The sequence below is a fragment of the Neomonachus schauinslandi genome, chromosome 3 (assembly GCF_002201575.2).
Source record: "Neomonachus schauinslandi chromosome 3, ASM220157v2, whole genome shotgun sequence".
NCBI classification, from domain to species: Eukaryota; Metazoa; Chordata; class Mammalia; order Carnivora; family Phocidae; genus Neomonachus; species Neomonachus schauinslandi.
Genome location: NC_058405.1, coordinates 72,966,146 through 72,984,616, shown reverse-complemented (window position 1 = coordinate 72,984,616; position 18,471 = coordinate 72,966,146). Strand labels below are relative to the sequence as shown.

At 53.3% G+C, this 18,471-nt stretch overlaps 1 protein-coding gene across 1 annotated transcript; it reads right to left on the bottom strand.

Annotated features, from left to right (window-relative positions):
• Positions 1–5,741: 5,741 nt before the first annotated feature.
• On the bottom strand, positions 5,742–11,388 carry CDX2 (caudal type homeobox 2). The gene is made up of 3 exons (XM_021678256.1): positions 10,848–11,388; positions 7,242–7,387; positions 5,742–5,990 (listed from the first exon to the last, which is right to left on the bottom strand). The coding sequence occupies exons 1-3, from the start codon at positions 11,386–11,388 to the stop codon at positions 5,742–5,744; spliced, it is 936 nt and encodes a 311-aa protein (XP_021533931.1).
• Between the last annotated feature and the right edge of the window lie 7,083 nt (positions 11,389–18,471).

Genomic DNA, 18,471 nt, shown 5'->3' with positions numbered 1-18,471 from the left:
GTTTTTAATCCATTAGATGCACAGAGTGAAAGAACAATGCATTAAGTGTCTTTCAGGAGTAAAAGACAGAGGCTGCCCAGGTCATTTTTAACAACGCTTAATGTGTGGTTTAGGTATTTAATCTTTGTCACTCATTCTACTAATCGTCCATAAATTAAAATTATGTAAGTGCCACCCAACAAGCCATTGTATATTTGTACTACAATGACTAGCTCCTGCATTGTTTTTCATTGTTTGCTTTCCTGAGGTTGGAGAGGAATTTATCAACTAACACTTGTATGAAGCCTATTATTGTCATACTAAGGATACAAAGCTTTATAATAGCAAACTATCAATCTTGGAAGTTCTGATAACACATAAACAATTAGAAAAGAATTCCTTTCCTAGAAATCAAAACACAAATATTAAAATGCATAAAATGCCTGGGCTCCTATTTTCCAATACAATGTTGGGCACAAAAACCTGATACATGACCTGAATATTATTTTTTACATAAATGTGTATGTGTGAAGAGACTGTTTGGTTATCATTTAACCTCAGGGAATTCTTCATGGATGAAAACTTGTTGTGTTCTGGTTTATGGATTAGAACTCTAGCACAGAATCGCCAGGATCCTGCAGGAAAAAAAAAGAGCCACGGGTCATTTAATTTTATCATTATATTATCACTATCCACTGAGGTTAATGACAAATTCCAATATGGAAAAACTGTTGTTGAAACGAATGTAATGTTTGGGTACTAGAGACATAGGAGCCAAAAGGTCATCCGTGTGCTTGCCCTCACGCTCTCTAAATTGATTCTTCCAAGACTGACTCTTCCAAGAAGAATGTCAAGGTAAATGTTGGTATAATCTCTAGAGCTGGAAGATTCTACTTTATTTGGCATTTGAGAGGTTTGGTTTTGTTTTACGTCTTATTTCATAACCTTCAAGAAAGTAATGATATGAGAAGTATATATTCCCTCTGGTTTGTAGCTAATAAGACATTTAGTGATTGTTTTGGCCCAGTATCACTAAGCCAATCCCACGGTTACCAATAAAGCCTGCTTGGTTTCCTAAAATTATAGTCATCCACTTGTAGAAAAAGAGGAGGAGGTGAAAGGAAAAAGGAAAAGGAAAATAAAACTAAATGTAAGAATTATGGGGGTTAATAAAATTTTTAAAAAATAATTATAGAGGTTAGAAGTTTGTATGGTCTCAATGTAATTTAAGAAAATAAATGTTAATTTTAAATATTTACAAGTTAATCTACATTACTAGATATGAGTGTGTTTCTTATCCTCCAAAGCACAAAACTAATTCAACACAAGATCTGTTGATGTAGTTTCATTCAATGTCAGGGAAAATCATGGCGACTAGAGTAAAATGCTTGAAATGACCTCAAGGGATGAATCGGCATTAAAGAATTAAATCCACAGCAGCTTTTTGGGGTGCTCCCGCAAGAGTACAGAATTGACACTGAGGTGTTGGAATGGAAATTGCTTCAAAATAAAGAAACTCTCAATGCCATCTAGTTAGAGTACTTGCCTCTCTGCCCCCTTGGGTTGAAAGTGTCCTGATCATTATAAGGAAGTTCCTAACTACATCCTCAACTAATATGAATCTCCCAAATACTACTACAAGTGTCTGGGGATATCTTTAATGGTAGGTGAAAAGACAAGTCAACTATGCACATCAGTGACTCATCTTCATGACTGGAATGTTAGTGCTTTGCCACTTGAGATTTTATGCAGATGCCTGGGCAGTGGAAATCAAGAGACAACGAACTGGGGACTACTTGACAAAGTAAGAAAAACTCAATGAATTAGAAAAACTTCAGAGGTGACTGGAGAAATTATCCTTGCTCAAAGGTTCTTTATAAGGATTCTTGCACACTTTGCAAAAGATGGTTCATGATCAAAAGCAGCAGTAGTTCTTGTCTTTATTGGGGATTCATCCTAAGTGTATGTTGTAAATTGCTTTCCCTTACTTTACCTTATTTCATTCCCCTATTAGTGGCAGGGATCTCCCCAAGGTCATTAAACCAGTAAATAGCAGCCTGTCTCTAAAACAAAGTGCAAATAATGCCCCTTGAATCTTCTACAGATTTCTTTTTAAGTAAGCCCAACTTAGGGCTTTTACTCACCACCCAGAGATCAAGAGTTGCATGCTCTACAGACCCAACCAGCAGGCGCCCCATGTAACTGAAGTTTTTTTATTTCTGCTTTGTTGCCTTCTCTTATTTTTTCCCGAGTGGCTGTGAATAACAACAGCAAGAATACTGCTGTTTATATATTAAGATTTCTATTTAAGATTAGTTTTCTTGACTGGTGTAGGCCTCTTACAGATATCATCAGAAAGAAGTGAAGCTAAAAAGAAGTTGAAACTTTTATGGCTCTCATTAGCAGCCCATCTTGCTAACTTTATTGGATGAATATGATAAAGCCATGAATTGTTCACAGAAGAAAAAAGACTCAGGCTGTCTTCTACCCATATATGCCGTTAAAAAAACCCTTTTTTAATGTTTTTTTTTTTTTTTCTTATTTTAACCCCGCCCAACATGGAGCTTGAACTCATGACCCTGAGTTCAAGAGTAGAACGCTTTTCGGACTGAGCCAGCCAGGCTTCCCTATATATGCCTTTTTGACATGAGTTCCACAATAAAGGTACATTCTTCCCCATATTTATCCTAAGTTCACTGTTTTCCTGTATATTCATATCGTACCCATATTACTGTAATTTTTTTAAAAAGAGACATCTTGTGCAAGAAGGCCCTTTTAGAATAGCCAATAGCTCCCCTCAGCCAAATGTGTTTTTCTTAAACACTCAGCAGATCCAAGAATCTCCTGCGCCTGACTAGCTTGAACTTCGTTTCAGCCGCCCCACGACCGCAGTGGGGAAATCTCGCCGTGCCCCAGTTTGGGAGCAGCCGCGGTGGGAGAGGCGCTAGAGCTTGCAACCTTCCAGCTGGGTCAGAACTAGGTCCCTTTCCGGTCCGCTCTAGAGTCCGAGGGGAGCGCGGGCTCCTACCCGGCTCTTCCCAGAGCGCGCGCGCCCCCTGGCGTCCGGAGCTCCGGGAGGGCGCCGGGAGGGTCAAGGAACGGCGGGGGAGGGCTAGTCATCCCGGTCCCAGAGCTGGAGGCCCTGGGAGCAGCGAAGTCATCCTATCAAAAATAGACCAGGGCGTCCCAGCGCCGACCTCCCTACGCCTCCTCGGGCGGCACTGCCCACTCGCTCCAAGTCCCCGTGTTGCCTCGGGTTTGCTCCAGGGGCGAGTCTTGGCGTCGCAAGCGCGGTGGCCTCGCTTGCTAGCGGGGCCCCTCTTTGCTCGCCCCCTCCACGACCCGGGAGACCAGGCCCGGACCTGCATTTCAGAGAGCAGCCGAGCGCCCTTCCTCGCCCCGGATGCGCGGGGCGCCGGCCCGCGGCGGGCGTCAGTGCAAGGGGGCTGGACCCGGCGAGGGGAAGAACTTGTAATCGCTTGCAGCGGGACAATGCTGACTTTTGAACCTCTAACCACTAAGCAAACAACCCTTGTGCTCTCGCTCCACTGTCCAAACAGGGTTTATTGACAGGCGTTTCACAGCAACGCATAGCAACCGCGGCGGCGGCTGGGGGCGGACGTGTGGGCGCGGCCGGGTGCGGGTCCTCGCTCTCCTCCCAGCGCCGGACTCCCCAGGGGGCACGGAGGCCGGAGGGAGGGTGGGGGGCGGGCAGCCTGGCCGGGAACGCCACCCCCTGCTCGGCGGACCCCACGACCCCACCCAAGCCCGAGAGGCGGGCCAGGCACTCCCCGTCCAGCTCTGAGCCGGGCGCCCGCGGGCCCGGCCACCAGAGTCCCTTTCTCAATCCCGGAGCGGAATGCCACCCGGAAGGGCCGCAGAACCGGGGAGATGCTGCAGGCGGTATTTAGGTCTCGCTGCTCTGCTCTTCCTCCCCAGCCCTCGGGCCACCTCCTCCCTCTTCTGGGGCAATGATTAGGGCTCGAAGGTGCTTGTGGGATGACCGAAATGGAGAGCAAAGCCCTCTTCCCCAGGCCCTGCCTGCGCAGAGCGCCCAGCTCGGCGGCTTCCAGGACCCAGAACCTCAAGGGCAGCAGCCCGGTGCCCCGTGGATCGGCCAGATAACAAGCACCCGCCTCTAAAAGGGTCCCCTTATAATGGTTCTTGAATTCTTTGTGGAGTTGGGGGTGTGGGCCAAGGGAGGGAGTTTCGAAACACAGGGCAAGGAGTGGAGACAGACAAGGGCTCACAGAAATGCCCGGTGATTCACAGTAGACTGTATTCCTGGAAATGTTCCCTTGAGAGAACAGGAAATAGAACATTTTTACTGAATGCTTATGTTTAACTAGCTGGGCTATGGGACATCCCTAGGGTGAAGGGAATCCCTCATGAAGGGGAATGTCTGCAGCTGCATCAGAGTGGATTTGATGAGATGCTACGAGGGGATTCTCTCACCCCCACCCCACCCCCATAATTCTTGGCAGCTTGGAAGCAGCTGACCATTCAGATGTGCATTTTGCCCAAAGGCACCCCCAGGAGAACCACACATTCCACAATCCAAGGTTGGGCTCAGGCTTGGGGGCAGGGAAGGTCTCAGAACCTGCTCCCTCAGGCTTCTGACGCTCTGGGGTAAAATGAGGTTGTCCAGATAAGCTTCTCCACCCCCTCCCTGATTTTTCTAATACTAGCTTGCAAGTAGACAAGATATTTCATTTCTTTAAAAAAAATAATAATTCCGGATAAAATCTGAAGACGATAAATACAGAATCTGAAATCTGGAAAGCTCATTTATCTCTCTCTCTCTCTTTTTTCTTTTTAGAAAAACTTCAACTGTGTTCAAATACCCCCCACTTCCCTTCACCATATCACTTCTCTCCCCATGGATCCAGAAGGCTTTTTAAATGCTGGCTTGGATGTTACACAGACCAACAACCCAAACAGCAGCAACAACAACAAAAACTCCCCTTCTTCATCAGCCCCAAGATTGTGAAAATGACAGGAAGTCCAGGTTGGCTCTGGCATTTACAGCACTGACATACATTCAGCTCAGAGCAGCTCTGGTGACAGGCTTTCTAAACAAGGCCCTGTCCCGGGCCCTCTTGTCAGGCCTGGAGTCCAATAACCACGCCCCTCACACCATACACCGCACAGAACACCAGCCAAGCCTTTCCTGGTCTGGGAAGGGGAGAGAAGAAAGACAAAGACCTGGGGGTTCTGCAGTCTCTGGCAGGTCCAGGTTTCTATCTTAGCTGCCTCTGACTTTTGCAGTTAAATCTTGCCTGCCCTTGAGGCAGGAGGGACCAGCCGGCCCTTGAATGGCAGTGAGTAGGCAGTAGCCATCTTGGCTTCAAGCACTGGCATTCCCCCGAGTCCCTCTGTCCCCTCAGCTTCGACCAGAGATGCGTCCCGTCCCGCAGATTCTGGAGGCCAAGAGCTGGGGAGGACGGGGCTGAAAGCCTGGTCTGGTTAGCCAGTCCAGGCAATGCTTCCGCCAGTACTAAGCGAAGCCCCGGTTGTCACAGCCCATCTCCTGGCTGGCAGAAAGTCAGAAGAGAAGCAGTCCAAATCTGGGAGAATGTCTTCCTTGAGGCCTCCGACCCCACTTGTCTTTGCTCCCGGCCCCCATTTTTCCTCTGAGAGCTAGGTGAGCGGGCGTGCACTTGTGCATGGGAGGGGAGCAGCTCTCTCCTGAGGATTCTAGCCGAGTCTCTGCGCCTGATGGCTCAGCCCGGAACCGCTCCGCTGCTGCCGGCCACTATAGGTCACTGGGTGACAGTGGGGTTTAACACCCCCGCTGCCGGGCCCAGGACCCCAGGGACGGAGCCCGGCACCGAGCCTGGCAGGGCAGACACGGGGCTCAGGGGCTCCGGGACGCTTCTCAGAGGGCCCGGCTGCGGCTGGGGAGGCGGCGGGGCAGGCGGCGGGGCTTGCGGTGGCGGCGGCGGCTGCTGCAGCTTCTTCTTGTTGATTTTCCTCTCCTTGGCTCTGCGGTTCTGAAACCAGATTTTAACCTAGAAATGGAAAGCGGAGAAAAACAGAGGGTGGTGAAGGAGCCGATGCAGGCGGGAAAAGGAATGGCCCTCAGCACCAGCAGCAGTACGTCCCTCTCCAACGGAAGAAGTGCCCTCGCGGACTCCAGGATCCCCAGGCCTTCTCCCAGCCTTCCATCCGAGAGCCCCAGGACAGCCCAGCGCCGCAGCGCTCCCCTGAGCCTACGACGGCCTCGGCAGAGAAGCGCCTTCCTCCCTCCTCGTTCGCCACGTTTCCTTCCAAAGCAGCCTTTATCTACAGCTTTACTGCCAGAGTTCAGAGTCTCAGAACCTGGGAAAACAGAAACTGCAGAGCCTTTTCTACAACATGCAAGAGAAGACCAGCATGGATATACTTCAAAATGACAACCTTGGGCCTCTCAAAGCTAAACGGAAATGTAATACTCCTCACCTTAAAGCTGCGAACGAGATTTAAAAAAGAGATTTGTCCATTTATTTGAGAAAGAGAGAGAGAGGGCGTGCGTGTGCGTGTGGGGGGGGAGGAGGGGCACAGGGGGAGGGAGAGAGAGTCTCAAGCGGACTCTGCGCTGGGCTCTATCCCACAACCCTGATATCACGACCTGAGCCAAAACCAAGAGCCAGATGCTTAACCGACTGTGCCACCCAGGCGTCCCCTGAGAATGAGATTTAATGTGGGGCTTCCCAGTGGTGGATTTGGCCTGTTTTTTTTCTAGACCATATAGAGTGTTCATGAGTCAAACCTCACCCTCGTTTTTATGGGCAGGGATTAGGGTCTTATATTAATTTTTCCCCAGGTATGGTGCTGGGCACAAAGAAAATAGGTCTTTAAGTCTTCTTTCACTGAAACAGAATTGTGGATTAAACTACTACTCAGTTTTTTTCTTGCACCTCCCAGGTCCCGGAGAATAGGAAAAAAAAAAAAAATTAACATCCAAAAAAGACAACTAGAGGTGGAAGGAAACTTCTCTAAAAGCATTCGGAAGGAAATACTCTCTATCCTCCGGATTTATTTATTTACTTACTTACTTACTTCAAGTAAGGTCTACACCCAACGTGGGGCTTGAACTCAACAACTGTGAGATCAAGAATTGCACGCTCTGAGCCAGCGGGGTGCCCCTCTATCCTCCTACTTTAATCTGCCCACAGAACTGGGTGGATTCTGGGGCCCAGCTTCTAACTCTGCCGGAGGAACCCCCCCCCCGTGCCCCCCAGCCAGTGACCAGGCCCTGGAGGGAGCAAGGCGGTTCCCACCTGCCTCTCGGAGAGCCCCAGTGTGGCAGCCAGCTCGGCTTTCCTCCGGATGGTGATGTAACGACTGTAGTGAAACTCCTTCTCCAGCTCCAGCCGCTGGTGATCCGTGTACACCACTCGGTATTTGTCTTTCGTCCTGGTTTTCACTGTGGAGGAAGGAGAAGTTAGGCTGAGAACTGCAAGGCGGCCCATCAGTCATGGGTAATGACAAACCTCCCTAACCCAACGGCCATTTCTCTTCCTCCATCACCCCAGGGGGCCAGGGTTTGGCTGGTTCCTGCCAGGTCTGACAAGACCCCCCCAGGGGGTCCTGAGGGGAGGCTGCGAGGCTATCCAAGACAACTAAACTAACCTTGGGGTTAAGTGGTTTTTAAAAATGAAGAAAAACTAAAATCGCATAAGTGCATGATAACAGAACCCAACCACCCTTCTGGAAGCCAAATATAGTACTGCAGCAGGCTAGGCCCAAAGGGCAAGGGGGCAGGACGGAATCTCCAGAATGCTGGGAGTATTCAGATTTTCAGGCCTGCCAGAGATGGAAGACCACCCTAAAAACAGCTGGGGATGTGGGTATGTGCTGGTGACAATGTGTGGGATGGTGGTGTTACTTTCTGTTTGCTTTATTAAAAGTGGAAAAGCGGGTGCAAGAGCTGACAGGTTCCCTCAAGTCACCAGAATCTTGGCCCATCTGGTGGAATTCTGAGCTGGGGTCTGGCAGGCAGAAAAACCCTCCCGCTGGCAACATTGTATACCTGGCTGAATCTGATCTGGCATTTAGCAGTTTTTCTTTTTTAATCCCCCATTTATTTCTGCTACAAACTCTGCCAGAGCTATCCAGACCAGTGATCTATGCTCATTGGATTGAGTCAACATATTAAACCTCAGATGGATTGTTTTACTGAAGGGCTTTGACAAATAGTGCCGTTGTGGTTCGAGCAGGCCCGAGCCTGGCGTCTGCCCCGGGTCTGTCCTGGGTCAACCCTTGGCAGGGCCCTGGCCGGGAGCTCTTCCCTCCTTGCGGCCCCAGGTCCAGGTCTTCCTGCAGCCGAACAGGTTCAGCCGCCCGGTGCCCAGTCCTACAGGAAGATCTAAAGGGTCTGGGAGTTTCTTGGAGGTGTTTAATGCCCCGCAGGCCGACTTTGTTCAGGTAGAACCCTTTGCAAACCACAACAAAAGCGCCCTGGGAAGATACAGGCGGGATCAGAGGGAGCTCCCCCGAGCCGCTGAAAGGGGAACACAGCCGCAAACAATGCAGGACAAGGCGATCTTATCAAAGAAAAGCCCTTTCAATGCCTTAATAACAACCGCATTCTGTTTGAATTACCACTACTGAGCAAATGGCGGTCCCGGCTTTCATCCCCCTCCCCGCCAGGCGCATTAACATAAACACGGCCCGGCAGGCGCATTTGAATGGGCGCAGCGGCCCCGACCCCGCGCCTGCTAGGAAAGTGAAGGGAACTAACACGTTCTGAGAGCTTTCCAAGTGGAGGGCGCGTTCACACGCGTTGCCCGCCTCAAACCCACTCGAGGCGGCCAGCGGTAGTCGCCCCGTTTTACAGATGAGAAAACTGAGAATCAGACTAGGTCACGCAGGTAGTATCAGGCGTCGCTGACCCTGCTGCCAGGTGGGAGCCTAACGCGCACCTGCAGGGCCGCGGAGCAGGGCGCAAAAAAAGCTCTCGGAGCTGAACATCCCAGGAGCGGTGCTCGCCCTGGGGTGCTTGGGAGCGGCTCTTGATCCAGCGCCCCCCTTTCAGTGCCCCGGATGGGCCGGGAACGCGGTGACCAGGACCCTTGAGCGCGCTGCGGCCCGCGTCCCAAGGGCTTTGGAGGCGCCCCGCACCCCCTGGGAACCGAGGAGGGGGCTGGAGGAGGGGAGAGATGAGAGGGACTTGTGAGAATTCATTATTGACTGCGAAAGTCACCACCCTCTTTCCGGGCCCTAAAAGAGACAATGGCAGGGCTGGGAAGGTGTATATCAAAGCGAGCCGGGCCGAGGACCAACCCCCTAGCCCCTTGACAGATGATGCTCCGCAGAGGAGTCGGGCTCTGGCCCGCGGGCCGCGGCCTCCCGACATTAACATCACAAGGGCGCCCGGCGCCGACTGCGGCCTTACCACCTCGGCGCGGGACATCACAGCGGCCTCTCATCTGCTGACCCCGCGGCCTGGGCTCCTGTGGCTCCCCTCCCTCTCCCCCTCCCCGGCCCAGGCCCGGCGGCCACTCTCCCGGGACACACCAAAGGTCTCCCTTAGGGTCCCCGGTCGCTGCCAGTTGCGCCCCAGGTAGGCTCCCTAAGAGAGAGCCTTCTCTGAGACGGCGCTCTGTTCAGACGAGGGCGCCTCCTCTTGGGGAAGGGACCTAGCCGAGGCTCCGAGGCTGGCCCTGTGGCCTTCTCCCTGGGCGGCCGCATTTCCCACCCGGCATGTGCCCAGTGACGCAAATACCGATGCCCAGAGACAGCCCCCAAGGACTTCTCTGATTTATACGGCTGTAATTGGCTATAAAGCTCTGCAAAGTGGCCATAACCTGTATGCGGGCCGGGCTGGGCCAGAAAGAAGGGAAGAGAAAAAAGCGGAAGTGCAGAGGGCTAGGAAGACTTCGAGGAGTGCAAAGGGGACGCCAACAGGACTCTCCCACCACACCTATTCGCACTTCCTTCCCACTTTGACACACATCCCGATACCAGAATGGGCAGACCCAGAACTGATGAGCCCCCACAATCCTGCAAGCCTAGGATGTCTGCAGGGACATCTCCTGAGCAAGCTTCTTGAACGTAGGTGCGCGTGCGCACACACACACACACACACACACAGACCCCTGAGACCCTGGAAAGGAAGGGTGGGGAGAAATGATCCCTGTCTGGAGCAGTGGCTGAATCCTCACCAAGGATTCCTCCCCTTCCCCCTCCGCAGACACAGGAGGACCCCCACGACTTCTTGCTCCTAGCCCTCCAGCTTTTGATTGAACTAGCTCCTTTGCAAATCAAAGGTTCAGTGAGGGGGCGCGCTCCTTTCCCCTTCGTTCCTGGGACCTTTCCCGCAACTGCAGCTTTGCTCGGTCTCCCTACTCGCCATAGCTCTTGAGATCCCTTGAATTGGCCCGAATGGCCGAATCTGGTTCCACGCACAGCCTCGCAGCCCTCCTGGTCCCCCAGGCCACCATTCTTCTTGAGTGGCTCAATGGCGTGGAAAGAAATGCTCTAAAGCCCAGCCCGGTCGAGTGCGAGGCTCCTCTGCCCCGCGGCTCGAAGCTGCGCAGCGAGCGCGAATGCAGCAAGTGGGGAGGCGGCGCTCCTGCACAGCCGTGCTATGCCGACCTTCCTGGGAGTGTCCAGACAGTGTTGGGACGCTACGAATGAAGGACCCCTGGAAAGAGGAAGGGGCTCCTCTGCCCTAAACCGAACGCGGGCTGGGAAACTCCCCGCCCGCCCCCCCAGCCAGCCCAGGCGCCAGGAGAGAAGCCCCGTAGTGGAGGCCCCCTGAATTGGTCTCCCGGGCCGGCCCTCCTGGCGCGGAGCTCCTGGACAGCTCTGGACGCCTCCGTCCGCCCGGGACACGCGGCCCGCCCGGCAGCCGGGTCCTGCGGGGCGCCGCCACCGCCTACCTTGGCTTCCGAGGGACGGCTGCGCGGGCTTCCGCATCCACTCGCACAGGTTCCGCCGCTGGCCGCCGGGGGACAGCTGCTCGGCGGCGGCCGTGACGGCGGGTCCGGGAGGGCCGGGGTTGAGTGTCTGCAGCAACCCCGAGGCACAGGAAGGCGCGGCGGCCGGGTGGTGCGGGTGGTGGTGTGGGTGGTGGTGCGGGTGGTAGTCGGCCGGGCTGCTGTAGCCCATGGCGGCGGCCGGGGAGCCCCCGTTGAGGCCGTGGGCGACGGCGTTGGCGGCGGCCGCGGCTCCCCCCGGCGCGTAGCCGTTCCAGTCCTCTCTGAGCGGGGCCCCGTACGCGGCGGGCCAGGATGGCCCCGGGGACTGCGCGCTGTCCAAGTTCGCGGCCGCGGCGGCCGCAGCCGCCACATGGTAGCCGCCGTAGTCCGGGTACTGCGGGGGACTGACGAAGTTCTGCGGGGCCAGGTTGAGGCCGCCAGAGTGGCGCACGGAGCTGGGGTACATGCTCACGTCCTTGTCCAGGAGGTAGCTCACGTACATGGTGGCGAGGGCCCGACAGCAAACCTCACCATGCTGCCTGGGGACCGACGCTGGAGGCTGCCGGAGGGCGCGAAGGGGAAGGGGCGAGGGGGCGCGGAGAAGGGCGGCTGGCTGCGCCCCAGCCCGCAGAGCTCCGCCGGCTCCTCGCGGCACTTCTGCCTCTGAGGCGGTCCCTCCCTCTGGCCTGCCTCCTCCCTCCTCCCTTTCTTCCTTCTTTCCTCCCACCTCCTTCCCACTGGGCTGCAGAGGCGGGGAAGACCCGCCACAGGCTGGAGTGCGGAGCCCCAGGCCAGCGGCCTTTCGTGATTAACGAGTGTTTACAAGACTCTATTAGTAATGACACAGACACCAATGGCTGGAGACGTCGAGGCGCAGCGCGCACCCGGCGCACAACCCCCCGAAACACTATTTGCATTTTAAAAGATAAGGGGGGGGGGGAGCTCCAGAGACCCGATCACAGCTAAATATTCAAACCTTTATTGTTAAGAGCTTCCTCCTTCCAACCTGATGCACTTTAACCTCCAATCACAGGTTCAAAGAATGAAATCAAGAAACTTGCAAAAGAGGTGGGGGGGGGGGAGAGTTATCTTGGTGGGAATCTGGGCTTGGAGACTGAGTAGTGGTGTGTATGCATTTGCGGGGTTGAGGGGGGCATCAAGAAGCTGCTTCTATACCAAAGAGAAAAGAAAAGGGAAGCCATTACTTTGATGACAACGTTTTTGACCAACCCGAGAGGTGACGAGCCGAGCCCTAAGAGATGAGCCGGTGCCTGCCCTCTCTGAAGCTCCTGGCCAGAACGACTGTCGCCCCAAACAACTGTCACTACTAATTGGTTATTTTCTTCCCCCAGAAAAACTCTTGCCTCTCGCAGGACATAAATGAGGACCGAGCTTCAGGCTGCATCTCCGAGTTCATCTCACATTTGGGATTTAAGTTAAATTAAGGCAATTAATTTTTTAAAAAGCTTTTCCATCCAAGACTCAAAACTGTCAAACAAAAGAGTCTGTGGTAGAAGTCAGACTAGTGGAGGGCAGTAACAGAGGGGGGCAAAAAGGGGTTGCTAGAGTGCTGGCAAAGTTCTCGGTTCTTGAGCAGGGTGCTGGTTGACACAGTATGGTGTCTGCAAAGATTCAGCGAGCCCACACGGACATCTTTATTTTACTTAAATAAGTGGTTAAAAATCAAGGAAAGAAGAGCCAGAATTTCTGCTAATATGTATCTAGGTATATGTCATATATCATACCTTTGTCTTAAAAACACTTTCTGCTTTACACAGTAAAACACTATCCGAAGAAAATTGTCTTTCATCTCTAGGAGTCCGAAAGGGAACCCGGGCCATTAGTAACGATTGCTTCTGAAGAGCTCCGAGTAGGGAATAGTTGAGAAAGGCTCCTCCTTGGTTTTGAAGCACTGTGTCAAGGGGCCCAGGGCTCGGTGGCGGCTGCTGGGACCTGTGTTGCGCGGCCTGGCTCGGGAACTGCCCCGACAGGAACGAAAGGCGATGCGAGTGCGCAAGACGACTCTGTTTAGCCGCCACAGGGAGTGGACCCTTGGTAGCCTTCCAAGCCTTCTCTCCAAGCCCAGCCCGCGCTGCCAGGCTAGGATTTGAGGATCGCAGCGGCCCAGTCCGCAGACTGGGCAAGACGTCTGGGTGGCTTTGAACGCTCCCGGAACCAGCGGGACGCTAGCCGCTCATCTGCAGATCTGCACTTGTCGGTTCTCATTGTCAAGCACTCTCTGGTATTTGTCACTTCACCTTCTCATCTCTGGAGAGCTCCTTCCAGTGCCCTTTATCTCCCTCGATCCTCACATCTCCCTAGATGGGGAACAAAGCTGGTGTTCGTGTCTCCATTTTACAGATGACACCCACCAAAGCTGCAGAGTGGAGAGAGGCCAGGCTCAAGTAGGATCTGAACTAGCCCAGGGCTGTGGGACCTCCTGCTTGCTGGGCCCTCCCGTCCTTTGCCTTTCCTAAGGAAGATGCTTAAAAATCAGGGGTCGGTGGAAGGTCAGAGAGCTGAGCACTCAAGAGGTGGGAGACAGAGCAGGTCCTCCATGAGGACCTACCCCCCTGGCCCAGACAGCTGAGTGTCATTGGACCTCTCGAGAAATAAAAGAGGAAATACATTGCAAGTCCCATTACAGAACCCAAATCATTGAGTTGGGGGACAGGGGGAGACAGGAGGAGTCTGCAGTCCTGATGAGAATGGGCTGAGAATGTGGGAGGTTAAATGGTGGGCACTGCAGACTTTTGATCTACCAAACATCTTCCTCCTCTTCCTGGAGACACAATTCCTCTTTCTGTCCCCCCCACAACCCCCTCCCAAGCCTCGAGCTCTGGAAGCCGAGGCCCAGGATCAAGCCTGTGTCTTCGGAATGTGGGCATTCTTTGGAACAATCACTTTATTGGGGACAGCCATTTTCTCCGCCCTGCAGTGGCCGCTTCCTGCGTTTTTATGGCCCGGCCGCGGCCGCTGGCTAATTGTCCCGGTTTTCCAGCTGTGTCTCTGTGCTCTGGCCCCGAGAAAGGGTTCTGGCCTGCCCGCCCAAATGCTTTGGGAGCGGCCAGGGTTGCTCTGGCCCCAGGGGTCACGCCAGGCCCCAGCGCTGGCTGGACCACAGGTGAACCCGAGGCTCACCTGGGATGCAAGAGCTGGAGAAAGGAAATCATGGTGAAAAAACAATTGGTTTTCTTCATGGCAGATGGGCCTGCATGGCAGGTAGCACACACCCCCCTCCCCCAAGGCCCTGGGTCTGGGCTGTTTGGTGAGGGAAAGGTGCCTCTACTGATGTTCCTGGACAAGTGCCTCCGATTGGAAATGTCTCACATCCGGTTGCCCTCTTAACCAAGAGGCCCTTCTGGGTCCCCAAGAGGTAGGGTGGCAGGGGCTGTCAGAGAGCAGTGGAAGGTGGCTGATGAGAAGGAAGTCTGGGTGTCTTTTCGTCGTGATGGCTCAGCCTCTGGTGGGTCTTTGTCAGGGGCCTATCCTCTGGAGGCCTGCTCTGGATGGCACTCCGCCAGCCTTTGGGTGCAGATGTGTGGCCTGGAAGGACGTAGGTACCACCTGCATCAGAGCCCCAGGGGAGAGCTTTCTCAGTCCAGGACCCAAGGAGCTTGGCGGCTTTCTTAGAACCTTTTGGCCTGAGCTGAGAACTCCCTGGGCTGGTCGTCCCCAACCTCTCTGCTCAAGGCTCCTTTCCAGCCAGTACCTCTAGTCTCCAAGCAGCTGCCCCGCCAGAGAAGCCTTCAGCAAATTGCTCTGGAGGAAGCACACTGGTGGCAAGCTTGGGGCTGGGGTTGGGCTGAGGCTGAGTGTGACCCCATGGAGCCAGTGCTAAAGCAAGCTTTTAAGGGCAGGAGTGGGTGGGAAGAAAGAGACCCAGGTAAATAAAGCATCAGGAAGACTATAGGGCAGCCACAACTCAGTTATCAAAGGGATGTCCCTTTGTTGCTAACATTGTAAAGGCCATTCAACATTCCTTGGAGAGGGTCAGGGCTTCCAGAATTCTGGCTGGTGGCAAGGGCAGGGGCGTGGGGCGGGGGTGGGGCAGGGGAGCGTGAGGCACAGGAAGGGGCGGGCTGCTTCCCTAGGCAGATGGGACACTCCTTGAATCCACAGATCATTGACAGGACTCTCTCCCTGCTCAAAGGTCCCCAGTGTTTGCTCCAGCTTGGGGGACCCTCCTTTGCCCCATATTTGTAGCTCCTGAAAACTGGGGCACCTGTGACCCTTGTAACCCAGGTAGGGCAGGCCATCTCTGTCCCTTAGCATGCAAGTCTACTTTCGGAATCCCGTTCAGATCAAGGAAATTATCCAAATAGTGCAACGCTTCTGTTCTCCCTCTCCTCCTCTGCGCAGGAAATCCTCACCCTTCATTGACCTGGATTCCCGGGATAATTAAGGAAGATTGAGAAAGAAGAGAATGTGGTTTGATACAATTGGTCAGCTTGGCAATCTACATTGCTGTGGAGAAATGACTCGATCTCTACTTAATTTGGTGGTTAGGGAGTTCTTCAGCCACTGCACACAATCAGCAACTCCCCTGCACAAAGAAAGGCTCAATAATGGGTGGTTTGACTGCAACACCCCCACCCTGCCCTGCCAAGGCCCACTCAGCTAACATCTCTGCGAAGGAAATCGATGGCAGTGTCCTTTCTGTGGGGCGTCCCCAGAGTCCATTCCCTGCTCAGCCCCATCAGGCCACAGTGGATCCCAACATGTTCATTCTGAACAGCAGGGAGGGCCGCAGCTGTCCACAGCTGCCCAGGCTCCCCTCACAGGAGCAGATGTGTCCCTGCCCCCATTGGAGTCAAGAATGTCCCCCCCCCCCCACCCTCCGCAGCAAACTGAGTGTCTGGGCTTCTCTACCTGAGGAAAAGTTCCCGAATTTGTGGGAGGTCATTAGTGGACTAAAGTTTTACCACTCGGGGAGAGAAGGTGCAGGAGCTTGGGGAAATCCACTGCCTTATTCCTCTCTTAGAGGGACCAACACCAGGCTTTCTTATCCAAGGCAAGGAATTTACAGTTTTTATTATGCTCTTCTATCCAAAATATATTCTTTTTCTCTTTTTTAAAGATTTTATTTATTTATTTGAGAGAGAGAGAATGAGAGAGAGCACATGAGAGTGGGGAGGGTCAGAGGGAGAAGCAGACTCCCTGCCGAGCAGGGAGCCCAATGCGGGACTCGATCCAGGGACTCCAGGATCATGACCTGAGCCGAAGGCAGTCGCTTAACCAACTGAGCCACCCAGGTGCCCCATATCCAAAATATATTCTTAAAGCCTGAAGATTTAGGAAAAGAAAGAGCCTTAAGAGACGGGGTGATATTCGGGAACAGAAATCTGGTTTTACTCATTGGGTGAATGTCATGAAAATAAGTGCTGGTGGGCTGCTTTAATTCTTTCTTCTGAAATTAGAGTCTGTGGTCAGTGTGGAGGTATTGTATAACCCACTCTCGTTCTGTGTGATGGATGAGCACTGAGAATGCTTTAAAGTCCCTCAAGTGAGGGCCTTAGGGTCTCACCCAGGAGGAAAACTCTTGATGCTGAGGAGAATCAGGCTCTTGGGTCAGCAACAGCTAAACGTTATCACTTGCTCTTGACGTGGAAGACTTTCAGTTACCATTTGTTCACTCACCAACGTCTGTGCCTAGAGTGACCTTTGCTTATCATATGAAAATATGTTCCGAGGAAGCCCTACACGGTAGGCTTTATGAGGCTGAGGGAAGGTTCAGCTCTCCTTGAATTACTGGGCCCAGCAGGAAGCTACTCTCCCTGGAGGGGAGACAGGGGACTTACTGTCTGTGTAGCACTTCCACTTTATAGAGGAGAAACCCCGAGGCTCAGAGAGGTCGGGCGACTTTCCCAAGGTCACACAGCTAGCTGTTCCAGTCCCTAAAACTATAGGTACAGGAACATAGGTACATTCTTTGCAACCCATAAGGCTCTGTATGGATGTTAATTATTACTAAGGCTGCTGGTGCCACCCTGGAAACAGAAAACCAAGTAGATGTTTCCTGGAATCCAAACTCCCCACTCCCATCCTCCCCCCACCAAATAGTATCAGAACAATCAGGTTCTGCTGTTGCAACATTTCGGATTACTTCCCGCATCCTACTTACTTCTCTCTTTTCTCAGACACCTGCTAACTGCTGTTTATTAGTTTATTGAATGGCGAATTTTCCATAAATTCCATCCCCAAATTTTCTCCAATTACCAAAGAAGGTGTCCATCTACTCCTGTCCAACAGTAAATACTTTCTAAAAAGAGATCTTTATTTTTGAATTGGAACTGATATCCTAAGGCTGATCTGTGGAAATGTGTCAAATTTAAAATGAGTAAAGAGGGGCGCCTGGGTGGCTCAGTTGGTTAAGCGACTGCCTTCGGCTCAGGTCATGATCCTGGAGTCCTGGGATCGAGTCCCGCATCGGGCTCCCTGCTCGGCAGGGAGTCTGCTTCTCCCTCTGACCCTCCTCCCTCTCATGCTCTCTGTCTCCCATTCTCTCTCTCGGATAAATAAATAAAAAATCTTTAAAAATAAAATAAAATGTGTAAAGAAATTTATGCAAAGAAATTGTGTTGCTTCCCCCCCCCCACACCTTCCCTTCTTCCCATGACAGTGTCCGTGGACATCTTTTGGACACACAGACCAAAAAGAGGGCTTCTCTGGGCAAATAAAAGGAGGCCCCCCCATTCGGTTTGTCGGTTACACATGTGCATGCCAAGCTCGGATTGGGCTCGTGAATTCCGAGCAGGAGCGCTCTCAGGTCTTTTCGCTCAGAGCACACGCCGGGTTGGGGTTGGACATTTTAAGAGGGAAGTGAAAATTGGCGAAGCAGTCCCCGCACCTGGAAAGGGAGTGTGCTTGGAAGGCCTGAAGGGTTAGGGAAACTGAAATCAGCCCCTCGCCTTCCAACTGTTTTTAGCATTACTATTGCGTGTGTGTGTGTGTGTGTGTGTGTGTTTTAACGAATTAGTAAGTAAAGTCTTAAATTATCCACCCTAGAATCTGCACCAACTGGGACCCCAGACGCCAAGCGCGCTCGGGCCACTGCGCCGCCTCGGCTGGTGCGCACGCGGAAGCCCCAGACGGTGGCCCGCAGTCTCCGCCCTCGGGTTTGTCTCCCGCATCCTGCGCACCGGGGCGCGGAAACGAGAAACGTCTCCGCCAGGCCAAGGCCAGCAGAAGCCCAGGGCGTGTTGCTGTGTGAGCCCACAGAAAACTGCTCTCCCAGACCTTGGCAGCCACAGGTGACCCGCTCGCCCAAGACCCGTCCGCGGCCTCTTTGCTCCTACTGGAGAAAAAAGCGTGAGCTGCCAGCAGTTTTGCCAGGGCCCTTGCCAGCCCCGCGCACACGTCCCGCGTCCTGCGCCCGCCGGCAAGCCTACAAGTGCTCAGGAGTCTTTGGAGGAAGCCCCGCTCAGCCGGCTCTGCATCCCCTCCCACCTCCCAGCTCCTCTGAGGGGGCGGATCCAGGGTCTTCCCGCAGCGTATCTCCTCCTGCAGAAAGAAACCATTTCGGACAAGCTTTGATATGTAACTGTGTGATTGAGGACACCCAGGTCGTGCTGGAGAGGTCCAG